General features: G+C 43.5%; 1 protein-coding gene across 5 annotated transcripts in view; it reads right to left on the bottom strand.

The window, feature by feature from the left end:
* The window catches only part of TBXAS1 (thromboxane A synthase 1), a 297489-nt gene that overhangs the window by 231424 nt on the left and 43614 nt on the right, over window positions 1-22451 (bottom strand). For all 5 annotated transcript variants that reach the window (XR_014555605.1, XM_083700528.1, XM_083700529.1 and 2 more), the window contains exon 4: window positions 3848-3900. Coding sequence is in view for 4 of the 5 variants with exons in the window: in XM_083700528.1 (XP_083556654.1) it covers window positions 3848-3900 (53 nt within the window). In the remaining variant the exon portion in view is untranslated. The remainder of the gene's footprint in view (window positions 1-3847; window positions 3901-22451) is intronic.

Raw genomic sequence — 22451 nt, 5'->3', positions numbered from 1 at the left:
CATTGTTTTGTTAAATGACATTTTGAGACTCGTTCCATTGTTTCGTGCTGAACAACGACCAAACCTTAAAAGCAACTTGGTGTGTTGTGGTTTTCAGTGGACTAAAGCAACAATATAAAGAAAGCGCTCTCCCAGTCTCATCCAAGTTCAGTGTTCTAGCGAATGAAGAGTGACAGTAAAGAGAGATTATTTCTTTAGGGACAATATCTGCCAACAGAAACTGTACTGGAAAGGAGCATGAACTTTTTACCAAAGAGCACATTTCTGTATTGCTGAGAAATATTAAATTTTCAAACTCAATTTTGTGAATAATGTAAAAAGGCAACAGAGGAGATCAAACAAGGTGCAAGACCTTTTCCTGAGACTCTGGAGAGGTGCTGCCAGTCAGAGTAGACAACAGGTAAACTAGATTGACAAATATAAGACAGGTTCCTCTTCCTTCCTCTTTTCTTATTCCAACTTTACATATTTAAATTAAAAGAAGCTGAAAACGGAGTGTGCGAAGAGTTTCTGAATCTTTTCTGTGTAAGCACAGCCAAATGTTGGAAATATTCACGGAATGAGAGCCGTGACATTAATGTGTTGAAAATAATCTATGTGGGAGCTTTGTATATTGTTGTTTTAGAGAAGGCTGAGTCACAAACCAGTAGTGACAAGAGGTGCTCCTGTCCCAGAGGACTTTGCTGCAGATGGGTGGCCTTTTGTGACATTTACGAATTGGGTGACCCATCTAAATATGATTTTATTTGGAGGAACTTTGGGATTTATATTGTTTGCTCCTTGATCAGTGCTTTTCTTCCATCACACTCTCATCTCTATTGTCACCTCTTCCCCCTTTATCTAATATTTTGACTGATCTTATTAACGTACAGTTGCGAACGGGATCCGTTCCGGAGGCCCATTCGCAACATGAAAATAAAGCAACCCGCAGTAGCGCGTCTGCGTAAGGCGGGTTGCAATTCGCCGCTTCTGCATGTGACATCATTTTGCGCTTCTACGCAAGCGGCGAAACCCGGAAGTAACCTTTTCCGGTACTTCCGGGTTACCGCAGGACGTAACCTGAAAGAATGTAACATGAAGCAGACGTAACATGAGGCATGACTGTATTGTTTCTCTACGTTTGCCAGAGCTACATGGAAGGCTTAACACCTGCTTTGTACCTGTTATTGTTGAATTTATACTGTTATCAATATAAAATAAAAAAATATGAAAACCTTCAGTTACGAGTGCGACTTGCAGTAGAATGTTGCAGTTGTAAAACATGCTCTTGCTCACTATTCCAGTCAGCCAAACATATCACCCATTATTATTATTATTATTATTACTGAAACTTTTCAACATACTCCACTGCATTCTCCCCCATTTTTCATTCCCCCTGCAACAGTCAGTCAGCATTGTGTGGCTCCTGAGCATGTTCAGTCCTCACTGGGTTGTTTCGAAGGCTCCCTCTGAAGAGTGCCTGCCCTTCTTCAAACTTGGGGATTCCTCAAATCCCACTAGCATTTCTATCTTGCCCATTTTGGCTACCATACTTCAAAAACAGAGGGAATGGTCCGCTGCAGTATTTAAAAGCCACATGAGAGCTAACAATCCAAGTTCTAACAGAAAAAGAAAGAAGGTAAGGATTGAGAACAGAGAAGGTGAATGATCTTTAGGATTTCAGCAACAGGAACTTTTCTTTAAAAGTTCTGCAAAAATCACGTGAACATTTGTAAAACACTGAAGTGAATGGCAAGTTCCTAAATTTTGAACAAATGTAATAGTTAATAGTTTTTATTACATTTCTATGAAATCCTTACCATATCATAATGTTATAATATTCTGTGATAACAGAAAGGCAGCCTATTAAACTGAATAAGAATTTCCTTCCCAACATTTCAGTGCTAATTAAAATATTGCAGTACCAAGAAAACAGCACTTAAAATAATTAACATGTCTCTCTTCTTCATCAGAAAGGGCTTAAAATGATTACACATATACCTCTTGGGAATGTTTGGTATTTAACATCACAGAAATATGACATTTGAATTTTTTATTTTCATAAAAAACTGTCTTAAAAACGCAAGCTGCACCTACCACTGGCATGCACAAGGTCATCGAGCACCCTCAAAATTGAAAAGTTATTCGGAATTGAAATATTATCTTCAAAATTAAAATATGCTGGGATTTTCCGAAATCCATATGCAAATTCAATGCCCATGAGAATCAGAGCAAAAAGTGCAAATTTCAATCCTTGATCACTGACTTGCCCTGCAGTCCACTTTCCCCATCCTCACCTTGTGGCTGCTCTTTTTAAAAAAAATATTATTATTACTGACACTTTTCAACATACAATACAATAAAAAACTCATCTAAATAAAAATAATATAGAAAACAAAACAGAGAAAGAAGAGGTAAGAAAGAAAGAAAAATGCAAAGCCCTCTTATCAGAGGTAGATCTCACGCAAAAGGGGATAGACCCTCCCAGCTCTCACCTGGGAGCTTCCCTTTCTTCTCCCAGCCTCCCACCCTGGGGAATCTTCCCTTCCCTGCTTCTCACACAGGGTTCTTCACCAGCCAGCCATCACCTTCCTGTGCATACCCTTCCTAACCCAGAATGACCGCTCCCACATCAAATGAGGGCGCCTTTTGCGTGGCCGCGCGCAGCCCCCCGGATCTCAGTGCGACTCCTGGTAGTTCGGGCTGGCTTCACCCTCCCTAAGCTGGATACCTGGAGGTCTCTGCCTACCTCAGCCAATCGCCCAATCCCGCCTGGGGAGGCGTTGCCAGGGGATTGGCCAGGTAAGGGAAAGGACCATCCTGCCCACACAACAGAAGGTGAATCTTGCCCACGCTCCCCCTTGTGGCGGTGATACCAGGGTTCCCCGTTAAAGGGGTCTTGAGGGGAGGCATTGGCCATATGCCGAGAGGTTGTCATTGCTCTCCCCTCCAATGGCAATGAAACGGGGGACGGGCTCTCTGCTTGAACATAAGTTCTCCAGAGCCAGCCCAATCCCCATACATTCTGGATAACCCTGAAGTCTCCCAGATCCCTGGCTGGAGACTAGGAAGGATAAACGCCCAATGCCTGAGCCAAGGCCTCCCTACACCTGAACCTTAATAAAGTTGTGGCCAATTTTAATCCCATAGTCTTGAGTCATTATTCCACTCAGGGGTCGCCTGGGGTTAGGGGGACTCCGCCTGTCCATGCAATAGAGGACATCAGAAAATAAAACAAAATGTAGGCATGAGTAAACTGTTCATTATGAGTGCAGTCAAGAGCACCCAACTTTGCTTCCCAACCATATTGGGGCTGACAATAATATGCTCTCCCCCACCACCTCTGGTTTTCAATTTGCACCTATTATTCTTGCATTTGCTTTTTCCTCAGTTTTATAAAAAATGTCACACAACCCCCATCACCTTTGAAATGTAAGTATGAAGCACAGGTACTAAGAGCTAGTAAAAAACATCATTTTTAAAAAGATAACAACTAGGTGGACAAACAGAGAGACATTCCTACAGTGCTTTTTTTTAAGTAAAAGAAGAATGAAAGCCCACCAGAAGGTCAAGTCTAGTTGCTGTAGTGGTCCAAGTGTTGAACCAGGGCCGGGAAGATCCGCTTACTTTTGGGCAACATTTGGTAATAATCCCTGGTTCTTATGTTATTCTATCTTGCTGAAAAGCTTAGAACATGGCAGAACTGACAGCTAAACCAACTCAAAGGTTGCAATCCTAGCCCTACTTATCTGGAAGCAAACCCCATGGAATTCAATAGGACTTAACCTCTGAATAGACTTGGGTAGGAATATGCTGGGAAATGGCAAAACAACAACAGCAAATGCAAATTAAATCAAGAGCTCCTTACCCACAAGCAGGTCCATATTCATTTATCAGTTTCCTGTGTTCTTCCCAAAAGCCCTGTGTGGACATAAAGAAATATCGAAGTGTTATAACTAATTCTTTGCACCACTCTTTCAGAACTTCCTGCCACTTCACCAACCTTCATCTGGAAATCGAATCTGAGAACGCAAGAGTCAATGGCCCCTCTAGCCAAGCATCCTACTCTCTCAGGGGCCAGATGCCTGTGGAAAACTTCAAGCAGGACCCAAGCACAAGAGCCCTCTTCTCCTCTCCTCTGGGATTCAGAAGAATTACTGCCTCCAACTATGGTGGTAAAACATACCCATCATGGTTCGCAGCCATAGATAGCTTTATCCTCTGTCTAACCTTCTTTCAAAGCCACCCAAATCCTGAATATTCCCACTTCACTGGACATCCATTATGAGAAAGGGAGAAAAACATTTCGCAATCTGCTTTCTCCATGCCATGCATAGTTCCATAAAGTTTGCTCTGAGCAGAAAGAAGGGAATCTTCCTACAGCCATATCTCTCTCTCATATATACTTCCTTGTGTGGCCTCTGCAGGCAACTCTCACCTTAAGACACCACACCACCCAAAAAGAAATGCACTGCATGATCTGCTAACAATTATACCCCAGAGACACTACAAAGCTTACTGTGGGGTGCACCTCACAGACAGCACACTCCTTTATTTGTGCTCCCAAGAATACAGATGTCCCAAGCAGTTTTTAAGGCTTGTTTGTGTTAGAATTCCTGCTCCGTGATTGCAGTCATGGGATTGTTGTCTTTCACATGACGGTCCTAGATAGCCCGTTTCTCATCCATGATGCCTCCAGAGCTCTGCACGATCACCTGGGATACTTTATCAGCTTTCCCCCGGGGTGTGATTTCTGGCAGTCTGCTGAGCCATTGCCTCCCACTGCATGTGAGCATCGGAGACAGCAAAGTCCAGCCCTCTGAACTTCTCTGGCATCTAGATAGCCTGTTGCCATCTTGGAATGTCCCAGTGCGTTGCAGATGAAATTCCTGCTGAACACACACACTATCTAACATCAGACACTGCAGGTCCTACTCGAGTGTAGGAGGAGCTCCTGACAGTTTGTCCATTGATGATACCACAATCTGCAGGCATCCATCTTCTTCAATCCAGAGTGGACTGGGAAATACCTTCTCTGTGTACTCTAGCAAGCAAGAATGGAAGCAGTCAGTAGCTGCTCCGTAAGGAGGGCTGTGTTGACCCATAGCCTTGTCCTGCTATGCTCTTGCATTGTTAGAAAACCCAGCTTCAAATATATCAGATGTCAGGATGCCATAAATGGATAAGCGTATGCCGAAATGGTTATGGGCTATCTATCCATTTTGAAGGGGCGGAGAATGCATAGATAAAAGTTAAATTAAGAAGAGTTAAACACTTCGCTTGGAGGCGAAGCTATTTTTTCTTTTTATACTATATTCTTACAGTGAGTGAATTTTATAGAGTTTTACTTTAACTTGGCTGGTTTTTAAGATCTGGCTTCTTTTACGGTGAAGAGATATGATCTGTTTCAGAATCATATTTATTGGTGTTTGAATTACAGTCTTTTGTGCCAGTTTCTTGGATGAGCTTGTCATGACTTAAGTTGCAATGTCAGAATAACCTCTCTTCGGATCCTGTGTTCTTTTAAACTCTCCGTTAAGTCCTGAACCACCTTTTCTGGAGTCAGCCCTAATGAGAGGGCCAAAACCTTGAAAGGCTTAATCTTAATAATTCAGTGAAACCACCCACAATACATTTTTCTTCTGGGGGGCAGGGGAACAAGAAATAGGATCCCCTCTGATGGTTTTAACAACCGAGAGGATCTGTAAGGAAGGAATCTTTTTAGATATTTGGAGCCTGGGCTGTTTAAGCCTTTATCTACTAACATGAGCACCTTGAATTGGGCCCGAAAATGAACTGGCAACCAATTCAGCTGTTTTAAAACAGGGGGCATATGGTCTCTAAAGAGAATGCAGCCAGAAATCTGGCTGATGCATTTTGGGCCAGTTTCTGAGTTTCAGCCCTATATATGATAATCAAAGTAATGTCGGAGAATGTTGAAGCATTTTGACTCCAAAGAGGCAAGCCACTTTTCTGCATAAATTTTAAGAATTTGTAGCACAGTCGTAACCATATCTACTCAGAGATTAAATCAATGGGACTTACGCCCAAGTAAATGGGGTTAGGGTTGTAGCCTAAACTGGAAAGTCACTTGACCCTTCAACAAAGGAAGTGTTGGAACTGTCAAAGAGTAGAACGATGATGAATAGAGCCAAAGGGAAAGAAGCAGGCTGAAGAGCGGGGAACAGTCAAGGATGAGGCCTTTCAAGTATCCCCCCCAAACAACTTTCATGAGGTAAGAAACTGCAATGGCTAAAAGAGCAAGCAGAGTCCTTTATTATGACAAAGCTTTAGTACCACCAATGTATTTCATTCATTTACTGCCTTGCCCCACCCCCCAAACCACATACTGAAAACAATGAAGTTTCTTGTGGTATTTGTGATTTCCAATAAGACACAAGAAATTCAGATCAAATTATCAAGGCTGGAATTTGAATCTCTGGAGACACTGAAACAGCAGCTAATAAAGCTGGCAGCAGCGTTTCATGAGGAAAAATAATGCACTAGGAAGATTCACTGAGTGAGGGATTTCAAAGCATTTCTTCTACTTTCTTTTTTAATCAAATGAATGCTTTACTTGCGGTGTGGTGCATTATTCATTGTAAGCCATTTGGGCTTCTTTGAGAAAAGCAGGATAAACAAAATGTCTAAATATTTTCTAACAATACACTGAAATGGACAAGTAGTTGCAAACAACAAGAATAGTCTTATCTTTTCTTCTTAATTAATGGAGAATAGTTTGGGCCAGGGCTGGATTTAGGTTTGATTAGGCCCTAAGCTACTGAAGGTAGTGGGGCCCTTTATATGTCCAGCCGTCCTTTGTCAACAACAAATTGTCACTTTTTTTGTGTCGAATATATACTATATGGTAATTTATGGATCCATACACAACACAAAACACTGTTGCTGTATGTAGGTTTTATTTTATTTGTTTTTTGTTTTTTTTATTTTGGAAATGTAATATAGTAAGTTGCAATAATATACTAAAAAGGAAGGCTTGGGCCACTAGTAGCCTAATGCAATAGAGTTTCTCCATTTCATGGGGAAATGTATCTATACCTAAATGTTTCTATACTCAAAAAGAAATGCCACCCTTAAAGATGCAACTTCAGAACTAGGGGAATAATACCTAAGGGACAGGAGTTTTCACAATGTCAGAAATGGCTGACCTGAAACTTACACTGGTCAAAATGTACAACTGGGTTACAAGCGCTTCTGTTCTGTTTTACATTCTCCTACAAGGTGGATCACACGTTCACATAAATAATGTGTGAGAGGAGCGCAAAAGATATCTAAGCACCATCTTTGAGAAGTGCAAAGGCTTTGCATATTCAGCCATTTTTCATCTGCCTCTGCGCTGACATCTTTAAGACACACGTACAGGGAAACCAGCTTAGCGATCATGGCCATAAAATTCTTAGCAATAAAAGTAGTTGCTTGTTATCAGCATTATGGGCGAAGTACGCATCAAGCCTTCTTCTCTGCCTGGCAGTCACAGTGGAAGTGACTCAGCAGAACAAGTCTCCCTAGCCGCACATCTACGGGGTGCGACACAAAACAGTTGGATCTAGCAAATGGAAGAGTCTAAATAAGCGACAGCAAAGGAATGCAAGGCTACATACAGTGGTACCTCAGGTTAAGTACTTAATTTGTTCCGGAGGTCCGTTCTTAACCTGAAACTGTTCTTAACCTGAAGCACCACTTTAGCTTATGGGGCCTCCTGCTGCTGCCACGCCGCTGGAGCACGATTTCTGTTCTCATCCTGAAGCAAAGTTCTTAACCTGAGGTAATATGTCTGGGTTAACGGAGTCTGTAACCTGAAGCGTATGTAACCCGAGATACCACTGTATTAAAATGCTTAAAATGCAGTGTAGCATTTGGGAATCAGAAAGCGGTGTGGGCACATGACCTGATGAACATCAACTCATTTGGTTCCCTAGGACTGCAGCCCAGCCCGTGAACTCCTATTCAAGGAAGCTGTTGTCTCTGCACGTGCAATGGCTATTAGAATTTTATTATATTAAATCTATTCAGATGCTGACTTATGGTGGCTATGTAGCCAAAGCATGTCTCAGAATCCAACTCAGGGTGTGGGGGACGTAATGGCGTGCCCTAGAGTAGGGCATAGAATCAGAGTTGGAAGCAACCAAGAGGGTCATCTTGTCCAACCTACTGCAATGCAGGAATCTTTTGGCCAATGTGGGCCTCGGACCCACAATGTTGAGATGAATAGTCTCATGCTCTACCAACCGAGCTATCCCTCCTGTCTATTGGTTGGCTGGAACACGGGACAGGAAGACTCCACAATGCAACATGTTGTTGAGTAGACCAGTTGTAGGCCTGTCATCTCTAAATATGTGGCATCTCAACAATATGTACCAGACACGGTAAATAGTACATGCTGTCTTCACACTGTACACATGTGCACACATGCAGTCAATTCAGTAAACCTATCACAAGGCTGAAATTGCTCTAGAAGCCAGCAGAATTTTTATCCAAGCCTTAAAAAAAACACCCACCAAGTCATGTACACAACTTGTTTCCTTTGATCATCATCTCTAATAGTTGTCCTCTGTGGGTAATATTCTTTAATTTATGTGTGTGCCATTTCAGATTTTAACACACACACACACACACACACACACACACACACGCCTTCTGAATTTAATGAAAGCAGCCTTCCTACCCTTTAGAGTTATTGAGAGGTTAGTGTTATGTAATTAAGTTAATCCTCATTTGTAAAGGCTAATTAACTAAATGCTAATTGAATCTGCATATGACAATTAGCACAATGTGTCCTCATTAGACAATTTTAAAAAATTACCCTGACTAAAATTCAGCAAACTGTAAATTATTTTGTAGCTTTTAAAGACTTATTGGGAGAAAAAGAAAAGGGGAATATTTCGATGCAATGTTGTGTTTATACATTTGATCAGCCATTTGTCTCATCTCATGAACCAACACTGCAAATATGGCTTTTGCCTATATTAATTCCTCCAAGGCTACAAAACATATACCCACTTACCAGGGAGTAAGCTCCATTAAATTCAATGGGACTTACCTTTGAGCAGGCGCATATAGAACTGCATTGGAAATGTATGCATGTTTTAGGCTAACACTAAACAACAATCACCACCAAAAACCAGTCAGAATTTCTTCAAACTGTACAGGTAGTAATCCCAGGACAGATGCAGTAACATCCAAATAACTTTTTAGCATCTTGGTCACGTTTCAAATTTTAGTCATTCCTCAACAATCAACAGTCTAGGACAGAGATGAGGAACCTGTGATCCTCCAAATGTTGCTGGACTCCAGCGACTCCCATCAGCTGCAGCCAGCATGGCCAATGGACATGGATGATGGAAGTTGTAGTCCAACAACATCTGGGCTACACTGCCTGGTCTAGGACCAGCATTCACAAATCTAGAATCCTCCAGATGTTTTACAGTCCAGTTCCTATCAGCCCCGGCCAGCAAGTTTTGTAATCTAATACATCAAGCTGGGGAAGGCTTACCTAGATACTTCATTATTCTCAGCTCAACAAACCATGTAGTATGTGCTCACAGTTTTTACACAACATCACACCTTCACCCATTGACCACCAGTGCTCTTGCACCTGGTTGGCCACTGTGGGAACAGGATGCTGGGCCTTCAGCTTCTTCTTACATTCTTAAAATTCCATCATTGCAACAAACTTTCACATTAATTCCATCAATTATCTTTTGTGAGTCGCCTTGGAGGGGCTTTGAAACATGGCATACAAGTGCTATAAATCTACAAGTGAGGAACCTTTCTCAGCCCAAGGGCCACAATCCCCCATGAGTGAACCTTCTGGGGGCCGCATGCCAGTGGTGGGTGGGGCAACTGTTATACAGTAGACTGTTGTCCAGTTACACAGATGTGAGAGGTTTCTCTGCATATATTTTTTTCCAGCCAGGCAAGCAAGAGGCATTATTAACAGCGGAATGACAATTTACAAGCAGGCAAAGTAAATGGATGAGGGTATGGAACATGGTCAGTGAAGAGTGTGGTTTGGGGAGAGGGGAGTATGGCCTGGGAAGAGGGTCAGTCTGAGAGGCCGAGAGGACTGCATTTGGTCCCCAGGCTTGAGGTTCCTCTCCCTGCTATACATAAAAACAGAATTACGACAAAGGACAGGTAGAAGCCACCAGAATACAGTACCAATTGTTGAGGAAGGGTGCAGCAAACCACAGAGGAGGGCTGTTGCTTCTGGGAAGCCCCCAGATAAGCGTCTGCCTTGCCAATATTAAAAACAGGGTCCTGAACAAGATGGGCCCTTAGTCTGATCCAGCAGTGGTTTTTTGATGACCCTTTGCACAAACTAGGACTAAATGCTCTGCAAACAAATTAGGGGAGCTGAGTATCTAGGTTTCGTTAATTCCCTTGGCGAGTGTCCCCTTGTAAGAAGTGGAACGGAATGCTTATAACTTTGGGAAAAGGGAAAACAGGAGAGAGAAAGGAATAGGAATGGAAAGAGAAAGAAGGGAATACAATTACTAAATGAAGAAATAACAAATTCTCCAGCAACATCATATGGCACAGATTGGTTCCTCACTGCTGAGAGAGATTTCTGAAGAAATGAATGCAGGCTGCTATCCTAACAATGGAGGATTCATGGGTAGCGAATGAAAATCAGCCAAAGCAGTTCAGCAGCAGTTTGAGAAGGAGCTGCTAGGAGCAGGTTGATATATGAGGAGCCTGGCAGAAGTGCTGTCTCAACAGTCCGGAGGGTGAATGCAAATTACGTTGCTGAATAGAGGCTCTTCACATTTTTTATCTTTCCTCCTGTGGAACTCCCAAGGGCTGGAAAATCTTAGGGTTGGTTGCTTATTATTTCTTCCAAAAATCAAACAGAGTAGCCTAGTAGATCACATCAAAATTGAGTAGCCTTTTAAATACCCGGTATTTAAATACAGGTATCCACCTGTATCCGACCCCATCTCCTGCCACTAACAGTTGCTTTATATCTCTGACTGTTGCATCTCATTACTCTCCAGGAGTACTGTACGCATCTGTATGACTGAACATTTCTGCAGCCCTATTGCCAAAATCCAGGAATATTTTCGTAATGTTATATACCCTGCCCTGAAGAGACCCTGGAGACCTGTGATTAGATGTCTATCCTACAGAATGTGATGGGGAGCTGGGAGGCCATGCCCTACCCAATGAAGGATTTGCAATGCAGAATACAACAGCAGCCATCCCTGAGAGGTGGCCTTTCCAGAGAAGGAAAGCCATGTAGGGATAGGTGAATCCGTCAGATTTCCACATCACTGTGTAATTATTATTTTAAAAAAAAACTTCATAAAAAATCATCAGCATCTTAATGCAAAATTCTCCCAATATATGTACTTTTGCAAGCCATTTCTCCTAATGTAAGAACTTTTTGTAGGTTGTCTTCATTAATATACTGCTATACACATCCCTGAAGAATGGCATTGCAAAATTTGGAACACAGTCAATTTCGAGGGGACGGTTGAATTTTATGCATATTGCTTTGGGAATAGCAAATTACCGGTACATAATTTTGCCTTTACAGTGGTACCTCGGGTTACATACACTTCAGGTTACATACGCTTCAGGTTACAGACTCCGCTAACCCAGAAATAGTGCTTCAGGTTAAAAACTTTACTTCAGGATAAGAACAGAAATCGGGCTCCGGCGGCGCAGCAGCAGCAGGGGGCCCTATTAGCTAAAGTGGTGCTTCAGGTTAAGAACAGTTTAAGTTTAAGAACGGACCTCCGGAACAAATTAAGTACTTAACCTGAGGTACCACTGTAAATGCAAACTGAAACAATTCTCTCTCCCGTCCCTACTATCTCCCAAGGCCATCTGCTTCACTCTAAAACAGTTCTTCTTAAGAAGTTTCTTCTGAAGCTTAGTCAAGATCCACTTCCCTACAATATTCACCCATTGATTGGAGTTTTGCCCCCTTCACATTTCTTTTAAAAGCAGCTGTGTATGGAGAGAAATTGTCTTGGGTTTAACTCATTCCTCTTTGCCATGCTCCCGCAGCAAACCAGCCCCCCTCCAGCTGCTATTTGTCCCATTAGTTACAAACATGTATTCCCCAAAGGTTAAAAAAGCAGGGAGATGGGGGAGACTCTGCATTGAAGAATCAGTGAAAAGAAGAGGTCAGATTCACTTCACCAACACCATGGTTCTTACGCCCACAACTGCTTCTAGCTGAGATGTGATGGGAGATTTTGTCCAGTTAATTAGCCATGGATATAACAGTGTATCAGGGACGCGGGTGGCGCTGTGGGTAAAACCTCAGCGCCTAGGACTTGCCGATCGTATGGTCGGCGGTTCTAATCCCCACGGCGGGGTGGGCTCCCGTCTTCGGCCCCAGCTCCTGCCCACCTAGCAGTTCGAAAGCACCCTTAAGTGCAAGTAGATAAATAGGTACCGCTTTATAGCGGGAAGGTAAACGGCGTTTCTGTGTGCTGCTCTGGTGCTGGTTCGCCAGAGCAGCTTCGTCACGCTGGCCACGTGACCCGGAAGTGTCTGCGGACAGCGCTGGCTCCCGGCCTCTAGAGTGAGATGAGCGCACAACCCTAGAGTCTGTCAAGACTGGCCTGTACGGGCAGGGGTACCTTTACCTTATAACAGTGCATCAATTATATAACTAAACATCATAAACCCATGTCTACTCAGAACTAAGTCCCACTGATTGCAACGAGCCTTCCCCCAATTAAGCGGCACAGGATTGTAGCCAAGGAAAAGAGCATGAAGCATTTTCAGTGCCTCCCCTGGAATTATGGAATTTCCTCTTTTTCAGAGATCTATCAGTAACTCAATAGATATCTGCTGCCTTCTGCTTTGTTGCTGCACCGGGGGAGAGTAGGAAACCGCCAGCTTTAAGCTTTGGTTTGAGAACACTGGTCAGAAATATTACTCACAGAAACAAATCCTGAGGGCTTCCCTTTGATGGGAATTCAACCATCAATGTGTGTGATATTTTACGAGGCAAAACGTAGTTAAATAGAGAGTTATTAATGCATCCTCTTACTGCAAGATCACACATGCGGTCTGATTACATCTGGCAAGAGAAGCTGTTGCCTACAGTAGTTAATTTCATAAAAAGAACAGCCATGGCATAAAATAATGCAGAAAGAACAGAAGGCACCACCTAATGTCAGGCTAATTGTTCGGCCCACTCTTGTCCACAGCTTAGTCTGGGGCATGATGTCATTTTATTTATTTAAGAAAATAAATAAAATACCACTTCTTTGCAAGAAAACCTCAAGGTAGTTTGCAAAAATACAAAACGAAACATCAGAATTATCGATTTAAAGACATGTAGGTTTTTAAAAATATTCAGAAGACTATTAAAAGCAACAGCAGCTAAAAAGAATAACACACCAAGTGTCTGGATAAAAAGGGACCCCTGACCACTAGGTCCAGTCGTGGCCGACTCTGGGGTTGCGGCGCTCATCTCGCTTTATTGGCCGAGGGAGCCGGCGTACATGTGGCCAACATGACTAAGCCGCTTCTGGCAAACCAGAACAGCGCACGGAAACGCCGTTTACCTTCCCACCAGAGCAGTACCTATTTATCTATTTGCACTTTGACGTGCTTTTGAACTGCTAGGTTGGCAGGAGCTGGGACCGAGCAACGGGAGCTCACCCCGTCGCGGGGATTCGAACCGCCAACCTTCTGCTCGGCAAGTCCTAGGCTCTGTGGTTTAACCCACAGTGCCACCCGCGTCCCTTGTCTGTGTCTGGATAGGCTTGCGTAAACCAAAATGTTTTAAGCTGGGTACAGTGAAGGTACCTGCCTGATGTCAATAGGCACGGAGAGTCAAAGTGTAGGTTCTGCCACATGGAAAGGTCCAATTTCCTACAATGAAAACAGGTCCAAGGGTAGAAGCCTGAACAACCCTTTCTCAGATGCTACCATACATGAAGAGGAATCATTCATACAGAAGGCTGCTCTTATGGTCCCACCTTCTATGCATGTAGGCTTCTTCCTTATAGACATCCATAACTAACACATAGGTATCAGGGGCAAAACCAGCCACATTCCAGGTGCTGTTGCCCTTCCTGTGATTCACACACAAAAGGAACTAGAGTGAGGTTAGTTCATCTACTGACAATGGATTTCTGTCTGACTACACACCATCTCTCTTACGTCCAAAGTTAAGGAAGTGCATACAAGCTCAAACAATTATGTAAAAGAATTCCTCCCCCCCCCGCCCCAATACGGGGCATTTTAAATTATTTGCTTCAATTAAAAGTTGATTTCGCAGCAAATATTTTAATGTGTCGGGTCACGATGAAATGAAAAGAGACAGAATGGGTTGTAATCTAATGCCTCAAGATTTTGCCATACATCAACTAAAAACCTCTTAATGCCTTTGATTAATCTTGCTCTATATTGGATACTGTTAAGAGATATGGGTCGTTTCCCCCCCCCCCCCAGCATCAATTTGGCAACTATGCACTGATACTATCATTTCCAGAGTAACAATGAATACTGGAATAATGTTTGCATAAATAGCTATGCTTTGCGGGAAACCTTTTGGAATAATTTCAACACTGTGGTCTTTCCACAACCTGTAATACAATAATGTTGCTTCCTTGACTTTAATTATCAAAAAAACACCACGTGCACATGTCTTTATGGATAATTGCGCTCTCAATAAAACAATTTAGCAGGCTATTTTAGGATAACTTTAAAGGGCCAATGGTCTTTTGGCAATTTAGCAGGTTATTTGGGGATCATGTCAAATACTTTGTTTTGTTTCTATCTCTTTTCACTGAATTGTAGAATTGGGAGGAATGCCAATGGTCATCTAGTCCAGCCCCCTGCAATGCAGAAATCTCAACTAGGTCATATATGACATCCAACCTCTGCTTTAAAATACTCCATGGAAGGAGAGTCTGCCACCTTCTCATGGGTGTCTGTTTCGCTGCCAAACAGCTCTTAACTGTCAGAAAGTTCTTCCCAATTTTTAGTCAGAATCTCCTTTCTTGTAATTTGAAATCTTTAAAATTTAAATAGTATTGCTGTTTTTTAAAAAAGGGAAACAAAAAAATTAACATACCTAGACTCTTTCATCATGCAACAACACCTCAAATTGATCACTAACATTTCCTGGCACACCAGCTCTATCTTTGTTACTAGTAATTTACAGCTAGCATTTGTCAACAGGGTGTGTTCACTTTTTATATGGGGAGCCACCAGGTTTAACAATCCACCCGAAGGCCTACCTTTCTTGTGGCTTTTTGGTTGCCGGAACTGAAAAGGCATTAAAACCTGCAAGTTTGATGTGACGTAATGACCTCAAATTCAGTTCTAAAGGTAAAGGTAAAGGTAAAGGGACCCCTGACCATTAGGTCCAGTCATGACCGACTCTGGGGTTGCTCATCTCGCTTTACTGGCTGAAGGAGCCGGCCTACAGCTTCCGGGTCATGTGGCCAGCATGACTAAGCTGCTTCTGGCAAACCAGAGCAGCGCACAGAAACGACGTTTACCTTCCCGCCGGAGCGGTGCCTATTTATCTACTTGCACTTTGACGTGCTTTTGAACTGCTAGGTTGGCAGGAGCTCACCCCGTCGTGGGGATTCAAACCACTGACCTTCTGATCGGCAAGCCCTAGGCTCTGTGGTTTAACCCACAGTGCCACCCGTGTTGTACCGGTGATTTAAAGCAGGAGGAGAAGTTGGGAGAGGAGGACTGTCCCCAAAATAACAAATAGTCCAGACATGACATCAAATGCTACCTTGTGTATATCACAGGAAAAGAATCAGAGGTGAAATGCGGTGCACAGAGCCAGTCCTACCATTTGGCAGGGTGAGATAGCTCCCTCAGACAGAAGATGCTGAGGGGCAGCAGTGAGGACCAGGCTATGTGTTGCGTGTGTCCTGCCCTGCCCTTAAGCTTACCTGCTGCCCTCACCACCAGTGTGGAAAGTTAAGATTGAACTGCCTGTCCAGTCAGCTTCTGGGCAAGGCCATCTTGTTCTTTGACTCAAGACATCCACTACATTACCAAGCACAAAGGATGCTTTTACTTTCCAGAGACCTGAGGCGGGTGGTGGTAGGAGAGAAACTGAGCCCGAAAGAATGGGAAGTCTAGCAGCTGCCATTAACAATTTTAACAATGCAAAAATGGAGATAAACCAGGGTCTGTAATTTTTCCAGAAATTAGGGACTGTCTTTCTTCAAACAAATAGGAACACGCCTGCTTTGGTGAGGGGAAGGGGTGACTCCAAGGAGCTGGCATTTCAAACACTGAAATGGATTTATCATTATCTTTCAGACAGCTACATGTGGCAGCTTCACCATGAAGGATTTCATGGAGCTGTCATCGCTGCTGTTGCTGCACCTCCCACATCCATTTTGATTACAGACTTGCGAGAGTCAGCTTTTTCAACCTGCTGTCCAAAGCAATGGTTAGTTGCCTCCTCTAATGAGCCTAATTTCATACTGTTCTCATTAATGGGAGAGATCAGCTGCTCTTCTTATCAATACTCATGTCAAGTGAAGGTTCCAGCCTTCTCTCTGACAGAGCTCTATTGGGAGGGTCAATTCATTGCTATCGTGCCAAAAGGCTGTGTGTTTAGCATTTGGCCCAGAGATGGTTCAGAGAAGAGGAGGCTTGCCGTATTTTCTTGTGGAACAGTGGTGACACACAAGAGCTGGCCTGAGGATGATGAGTTCAAGAGGAGCTTATACCTTCCCTAGCAAAACATTCAGGAACTCATGGTTTGAGAACGCCAGTTGTGAGAATGTAAATAAAACCAAGCAAATAAATGATTTTTTAATTTAAAAAACCAAGGTTTTATTATTATTAGCATGTGAGAATTATGTGTGTTCTAAACGTTGTGGTAATATTTCCCTTCAAGAGGGCTCTATTTGAGCTATAAACAGAGTAGGCATATTAAAAAAAAATTTAAATGGAAGTCCCAAATGCCCTTTTTGTAGCATCAAAAATGTTTCACCTCCAGGTGCATCAGGTTAATTAAATAACTGCCCCATGATCCCCCTTGCCCACAAAGGATTTTGGGAGCATACTCGGTTCACATGAGTAGCCGGTTTATACCAGAATCAGCAGCAGAGCCTGGACCAGCAAACGGTCTTCTGAAATGGCGAGTGCCCCTTGACCTGTTCTGCTCCATGCAATCAGCTCAGCCTAAGGCATAACACTCTTTCCTCTGTCATGGAAGTTGCACACTTGCCAACATAGAGCTGCTCCTAGCATCTCTCCTCCCTCTTCTTCATCTGGCACAGATCCTGCGCAGATGTTAATGAGGCGTTTTGAACACTGTTACAGACCTGCTAGGCTCACCAGTATTTAGAACAGCTACCTCATTTCCCCACCCCACATTTTTTTAAAAAAAGATACCACAAATTCAGTCACATGAACTACTCAAGATGATCTCAGCTGATTTTGCGATGCCTGAAAGGAACACAGGAAGATGCTTTAGGCTGAGTCAGAAAACAATGGTTCGTTTAGCTCAGACTGACAGTGGCTCTTTGGGGTTTCAGACATTTCTAGTCCCATCTGGAAACGCCAAGAATTGAACCAGGGACCTCTGGCATGCAAAGTGTTTGCTCTACCACTGAGCTATGGTCCTTCCCCCTAAGCATGCATCTACATGACAAGCTCTGGGCAGCCTTTGACAGGCAACGTGGCTCCACACATATTAGACCTGCATTTAGAGACTTCAGCAAGAAGACACATTAGGGCCTTGGTTGACAGGGATATGCATTCAAATGGGGCATGAAGAGAAACGAAGTGGAAATAGAAAACATGCACTAATCGAATAATTGGGACCAAAGTGCATTGCATTCTTAATTAGGCTAGCAGGCACTAACTCTGCAGCAGCGCATGCACTTTCCAGATTGTGGCTCTGTGGCAAAGCCAATTTTCCCACCGCCATTCATAGGGTCAGTGTAATTGGGCATTCTGGTCTCTCCCTCTTTTTATACCTTCTTCCAGAAATGAAGTGTCATAAAAGCAAGGCTCCGTATTTATGGAGGTCAGGAAGGTGCAAACAAGGAGCATAAGGAGGAGTGATGAAAAATGTAAATAAATCCAAATATGAGAATCTAGCTATGCCTTAATTTACTCTGACCATGAGCTCTTTATTAAAGGGGTGGCCTCCAGCAGAAAGGTCACGGCACCTGTAGTTCCTCCATTATGAAGTACCCTCCTGTCTCCTTTGCTACATAGATATTCTTCCTGCACAGCTCTCCCCTTGCCTGCTGCCACACATCCTGCTCTAGTGTGCCGGCTATATTTGAGAAACAATTACCATATTTTTCCGTGTATAAAATGATGCTTTTTGCTAAAAGAAATTAGGCAAAAATTAGGTGTTGTCTTATACACGGATAGTGAATGCAGAGGTGAACGTACGATTAATGGCAGCAGCAAGCAAGAGATTGACAGCGACGATTGGGCGGGTGATTGGTGACTATGGCAAGGCCTGCTGGCAGTTGGCTGTAGCTGCGGCAATAGGCAGGCGATTGGCGGCTGTGTCGAGGCAGGCAGGCGACTGGCGGCTGCAGCAAGTGGGAGGGTGGGCTATTGGTGGCGGCGAGCGGGCAGACAATTGGTGGCTGCAGCGAGGTGTGCGATCGGCAGTGGCTGTGGCAAGCTATCAGCAGCGGCAAGCAGGCGGATGAGCGATTGGCAGAAGTGACCTCCCCCATGCCCCAAAAAGCGAAACAACTTAATTTCTTAATTTTGGGTTTAAAAAAATAGGGGTCATCTTATACATGGGGGCGTCTTATACATGTAAAAATACGGTAATAGACTGGTATTGGTATAACACCAAGGAAAGCAAGTCTGGTATTTATACGTCAAAAAAGTGTATGCATTTGTGGGCTACAGGTCTTGGAATTATATAAAACAGGATGGGGAAACAGTGTCATCCTATATGTTGTCTAGACTCCATCTCCCATCAACCAAAGCCAGTGTGGCCAGAGTCATGGATGCCGGGAGCTGGTGTCCCGCAACATGTGGAGGGTTGCAGATATTCCACCACAACTATGGAAGATCAGACTTGACCCTGCACGCAACTCTCCATTTGTGCACATTCAAGGCATGTGCGACCACACACACACGCATATCACCACAAACCCGCAAGTGGCACAAATGCAGCAAAATGGCATGAAAACAGTGCCTAGCAATCCCACAAGCCTTTGCAAGTGCAATCCCAAGAGCCTTTGCACCAACCATTGAGTCCTGTGGAGAGTTGGGAGCTTGAGCAAGGAGCTTTGGAGGGAGCAATGGTGGTGGAGTTTGGCAGATCTGGTAAGTGCTGCTGGGTTTTTTAAAGGGGTTTTCAAGGGTTCCCAGAGGTTTAGAGGATGTTTGCAGGCTTTTTCAATAGTGTTCCCGATATATGCGATTCATAGGAGCCATCTCCTAGGGGCCCAGGTCCTTTCAGCCCCCAGAATAAAATATTTGAGCCCCCTCCCAAGATTGATGAGCATTGCCATTCAAATGGTCTCCATGCACCACGTCTTGTGATCAATTACACTTGGCGGGGCTTACCTGCTACTGCCACCGCCCACTTTATTCAAGTCGGCATTCCTGACGCAATTTCACTTGAACGCGCAGCGCCTCAGAATGTAACCCCTAAGTAAATGGGAAGTTGCATGTATCGCATTATTGTAGCTTTTACTATTCCGCTTACGTTTTGCAAGTTGAGCACGTTTTAAGGGAGAAGGTTGCAGCTGATGGGAAAGAGAGAGACCCCAGAAAGCCACTGCCAGCCAGAACAGACAATGGTGCGCATACAGTTAGCTAGTATGCACCAAATGTTTTGCCGCAGCACACAGAGGCAGTTCCAACATAGCACTCTTCTAATTCTAGTAGGAAGTGGTGCTCAGTCTCCTGTCCCTCAAAGCTAGTGGCAGCAACTTCAGTAAAACTGGGAGCACCCAGCTTAGCAGCACTTCTTGCAATAAAATCCTAATGAAAATAAATTGATACGTATTTACCCATATGCCGTGGAGCATATGGTTAATGCGTTTAGACATCACTAACAAAGTTAAGTCTCAGCTAAATTTGTTGGCTTCCGGATAAAGACTGTTCTCTACAGCAAACCAGAGCTGACAGTAATTTTAACTCCACAGCAGCGTGCTTTCTTTTTTAAAAAAAGTATCCAATTTTTAAAAAATGTGTTCCCGACCTACCTAGCAAGTTTCACAAGTACAGTCAGGGCAATTTGGTGCAGGTGTTTAGTCATCCTTTGGAAATGCATTTACGGTGCACGCTTCATTAACCTCCTGATGACAAGCGCTGCTGTTGTTTGAGGTTTGGCCATCACAAAAAAAAATGAATGAAAACTGACAGTACAGAGCCCTCTGTGCATTATGCACAAAAAGAGAGGAAGTGAGTAGAGGGGCTCAGGAGCCACGCTTTGGGCACCACCCACCTGGCACACAGCTTTCCACCCCAACCCTGTTCCCACTGTTCATGCCTTAGTGTGTTAACACGGCTGTGGCGATCACACAGGGTCCCCGGACGTTTGACGGTCTACTGACCCTGTGGAACCACCGTAATTGCTTTCTTCGCTGCCACCAACCCATTTCCCTCGGGTACACACGAAGTCCAGACAGTTGTTAACATTAACTAATAATCAAGTTTATTTATGGCATGAACAAGCTTATGGTTTCAGTTAATTTTTCTTGGTGGTTTCTTAATCGTAGTTCCTTAACTGTCCTATGCGTTCCTAACAACTTCAAACTGATTATTCCAACTATCTATCTGACTCCACCTAACAATTCCTCTCACTCCCTCACTACACAGACTATTCTCCCTCTTCTCCAACTCCCAACTCTCAACTGACTTCCACACAGCTCAACTCTCACTCTAACTCCTCCTATCAGTTTCTCTCTGGCCAATCACATCACACGCATTTAACCCTTTCCTTATGACCCACCTTGGAGGCAAACGCCACATAGGCCATCGGAGATGTTGGAGAAACCTTTGTGCGCTTTGTACGTCCAAGAGGCTTCTCTGATTCTGGAAATTTGCACAACCAGGGCTTCAGAACTGGGGAAGCCTCTGCACAGAGGTAAATGTGTAAATGCATGGAGGCTTCCCCATCTCGGGCAGCCCCACCAGCATATGGTAGGGCTGGGGGGAAGCCGTGGGGACTGCTGCCACTGCCCCCCAACCCGCCTCAACTTCCCTCTTTGACTGAGTAACGCATGAAGAGGGCTTTGAGAAAGATTACTCTCAAAGTATGGGCTGAGAACAAGATAGCTCAGTTGGTAGAGCATGAGACTCTTACTCTTAGGGTCGTGGGTGAGAGCCCCACATCGGGCAGAAAGATTCCTGCATTGCAGATGGTTGGACGGACTAGATGATCCTCATGGTCCTTTCCAATTCTATGATGCTATGGTTCTAACACAATTTCATGATCTTAGCTTGAGAATGCATAATGTTGATGTTTCAATTATTAAATCAATATGCTAATGCTTTAATTGCATATACAGTGGTACCTCAGGTTACATACGCTTGAGGTTACATACCCTTCAGGTTACAGACTCTGCTATCCCAGAAACAGTGCTTTAGGTTAAGAAGTTTGTTTCAGGATAAGAACAGAAATTGCACGGCGGCGGCACAGCAGCAGCAGGAGGCCCCATTAGCTAAAGTGGTGCTTCAAGTTAAGAACAGTTTCAGGTTAAGAATGGACCTCCGGAACGAATTAAGTACTTAACCCAAGGTACCACTGTATACTCTGTGTGAATTGCCCAAAGGACCTTGTCAACAAATGTTAGTTATATATAACTATATATGACTCTCTCTCTCTCTATATATATATACATACATACACACATATACATATATATATACATATACATATACAGAGAGAGAGAGAGCTTTTTTGAAATATGTGTCTCTACTGTATAAGAAAATGGATTTGCATGTGAAAGTATCAGCCTCACAAGTCAGTTGGGAATAAACATAATAAGTATGGGTATTTGCACTTTACTTTATGAAATTATACTGCCTGGATATACTGTTGCCTGTTTTCCCATTCTCATAATTCCACCCCCCTCCTTGCAAAGAATTTGGGGTTTGAAAGTGTGAAGCACCCTCATTTTCAAGACAATTAGAAATGGTCTTTTGCAGGGTTGTATCCCCTGGTTGTATTTGTTTTCACAAATGGATCTCCACTGTGAAACCAATGGTGGGGCATTCAGATTTCTCTACATACAGTATTGCTAAAATGTAGAGATAGCAGATTAACTCTTGAAACACAGTTTCCACACTCGTTTTCCAACCAAGCCAGCCAAGAATATTGTTAGAACTGAGATACATTCTCATACCCTATGTATCAATTAGAAACAGTATTTTTTATATTATGAATATATATGACAAAGAAGCGAGAATGGCTTGCCTAGTGCAGCTGACGGTTCACACAATTTTGCAAAGGTTTCAGTATGAGCCTTTTGTACAGGCCCTTGTCCAAATGGGGGAAC

This window comes from Podarcis gaigeae (assembly GCF_964106915.1).
Source record: "Podarcis gaigeae genome assembly, chromosome: 10".
Lineage (NCBI taxonomy): Eukaryota > Metazoa > Chordata > Lepidosauria > Squamata > Lacertidae > Podarcis > Podarcis gaigeae.
Note: the sequence above shows the minus strand (reverse complement) of the source record. Positions and strands in the feature narration are given on the sequence as shown.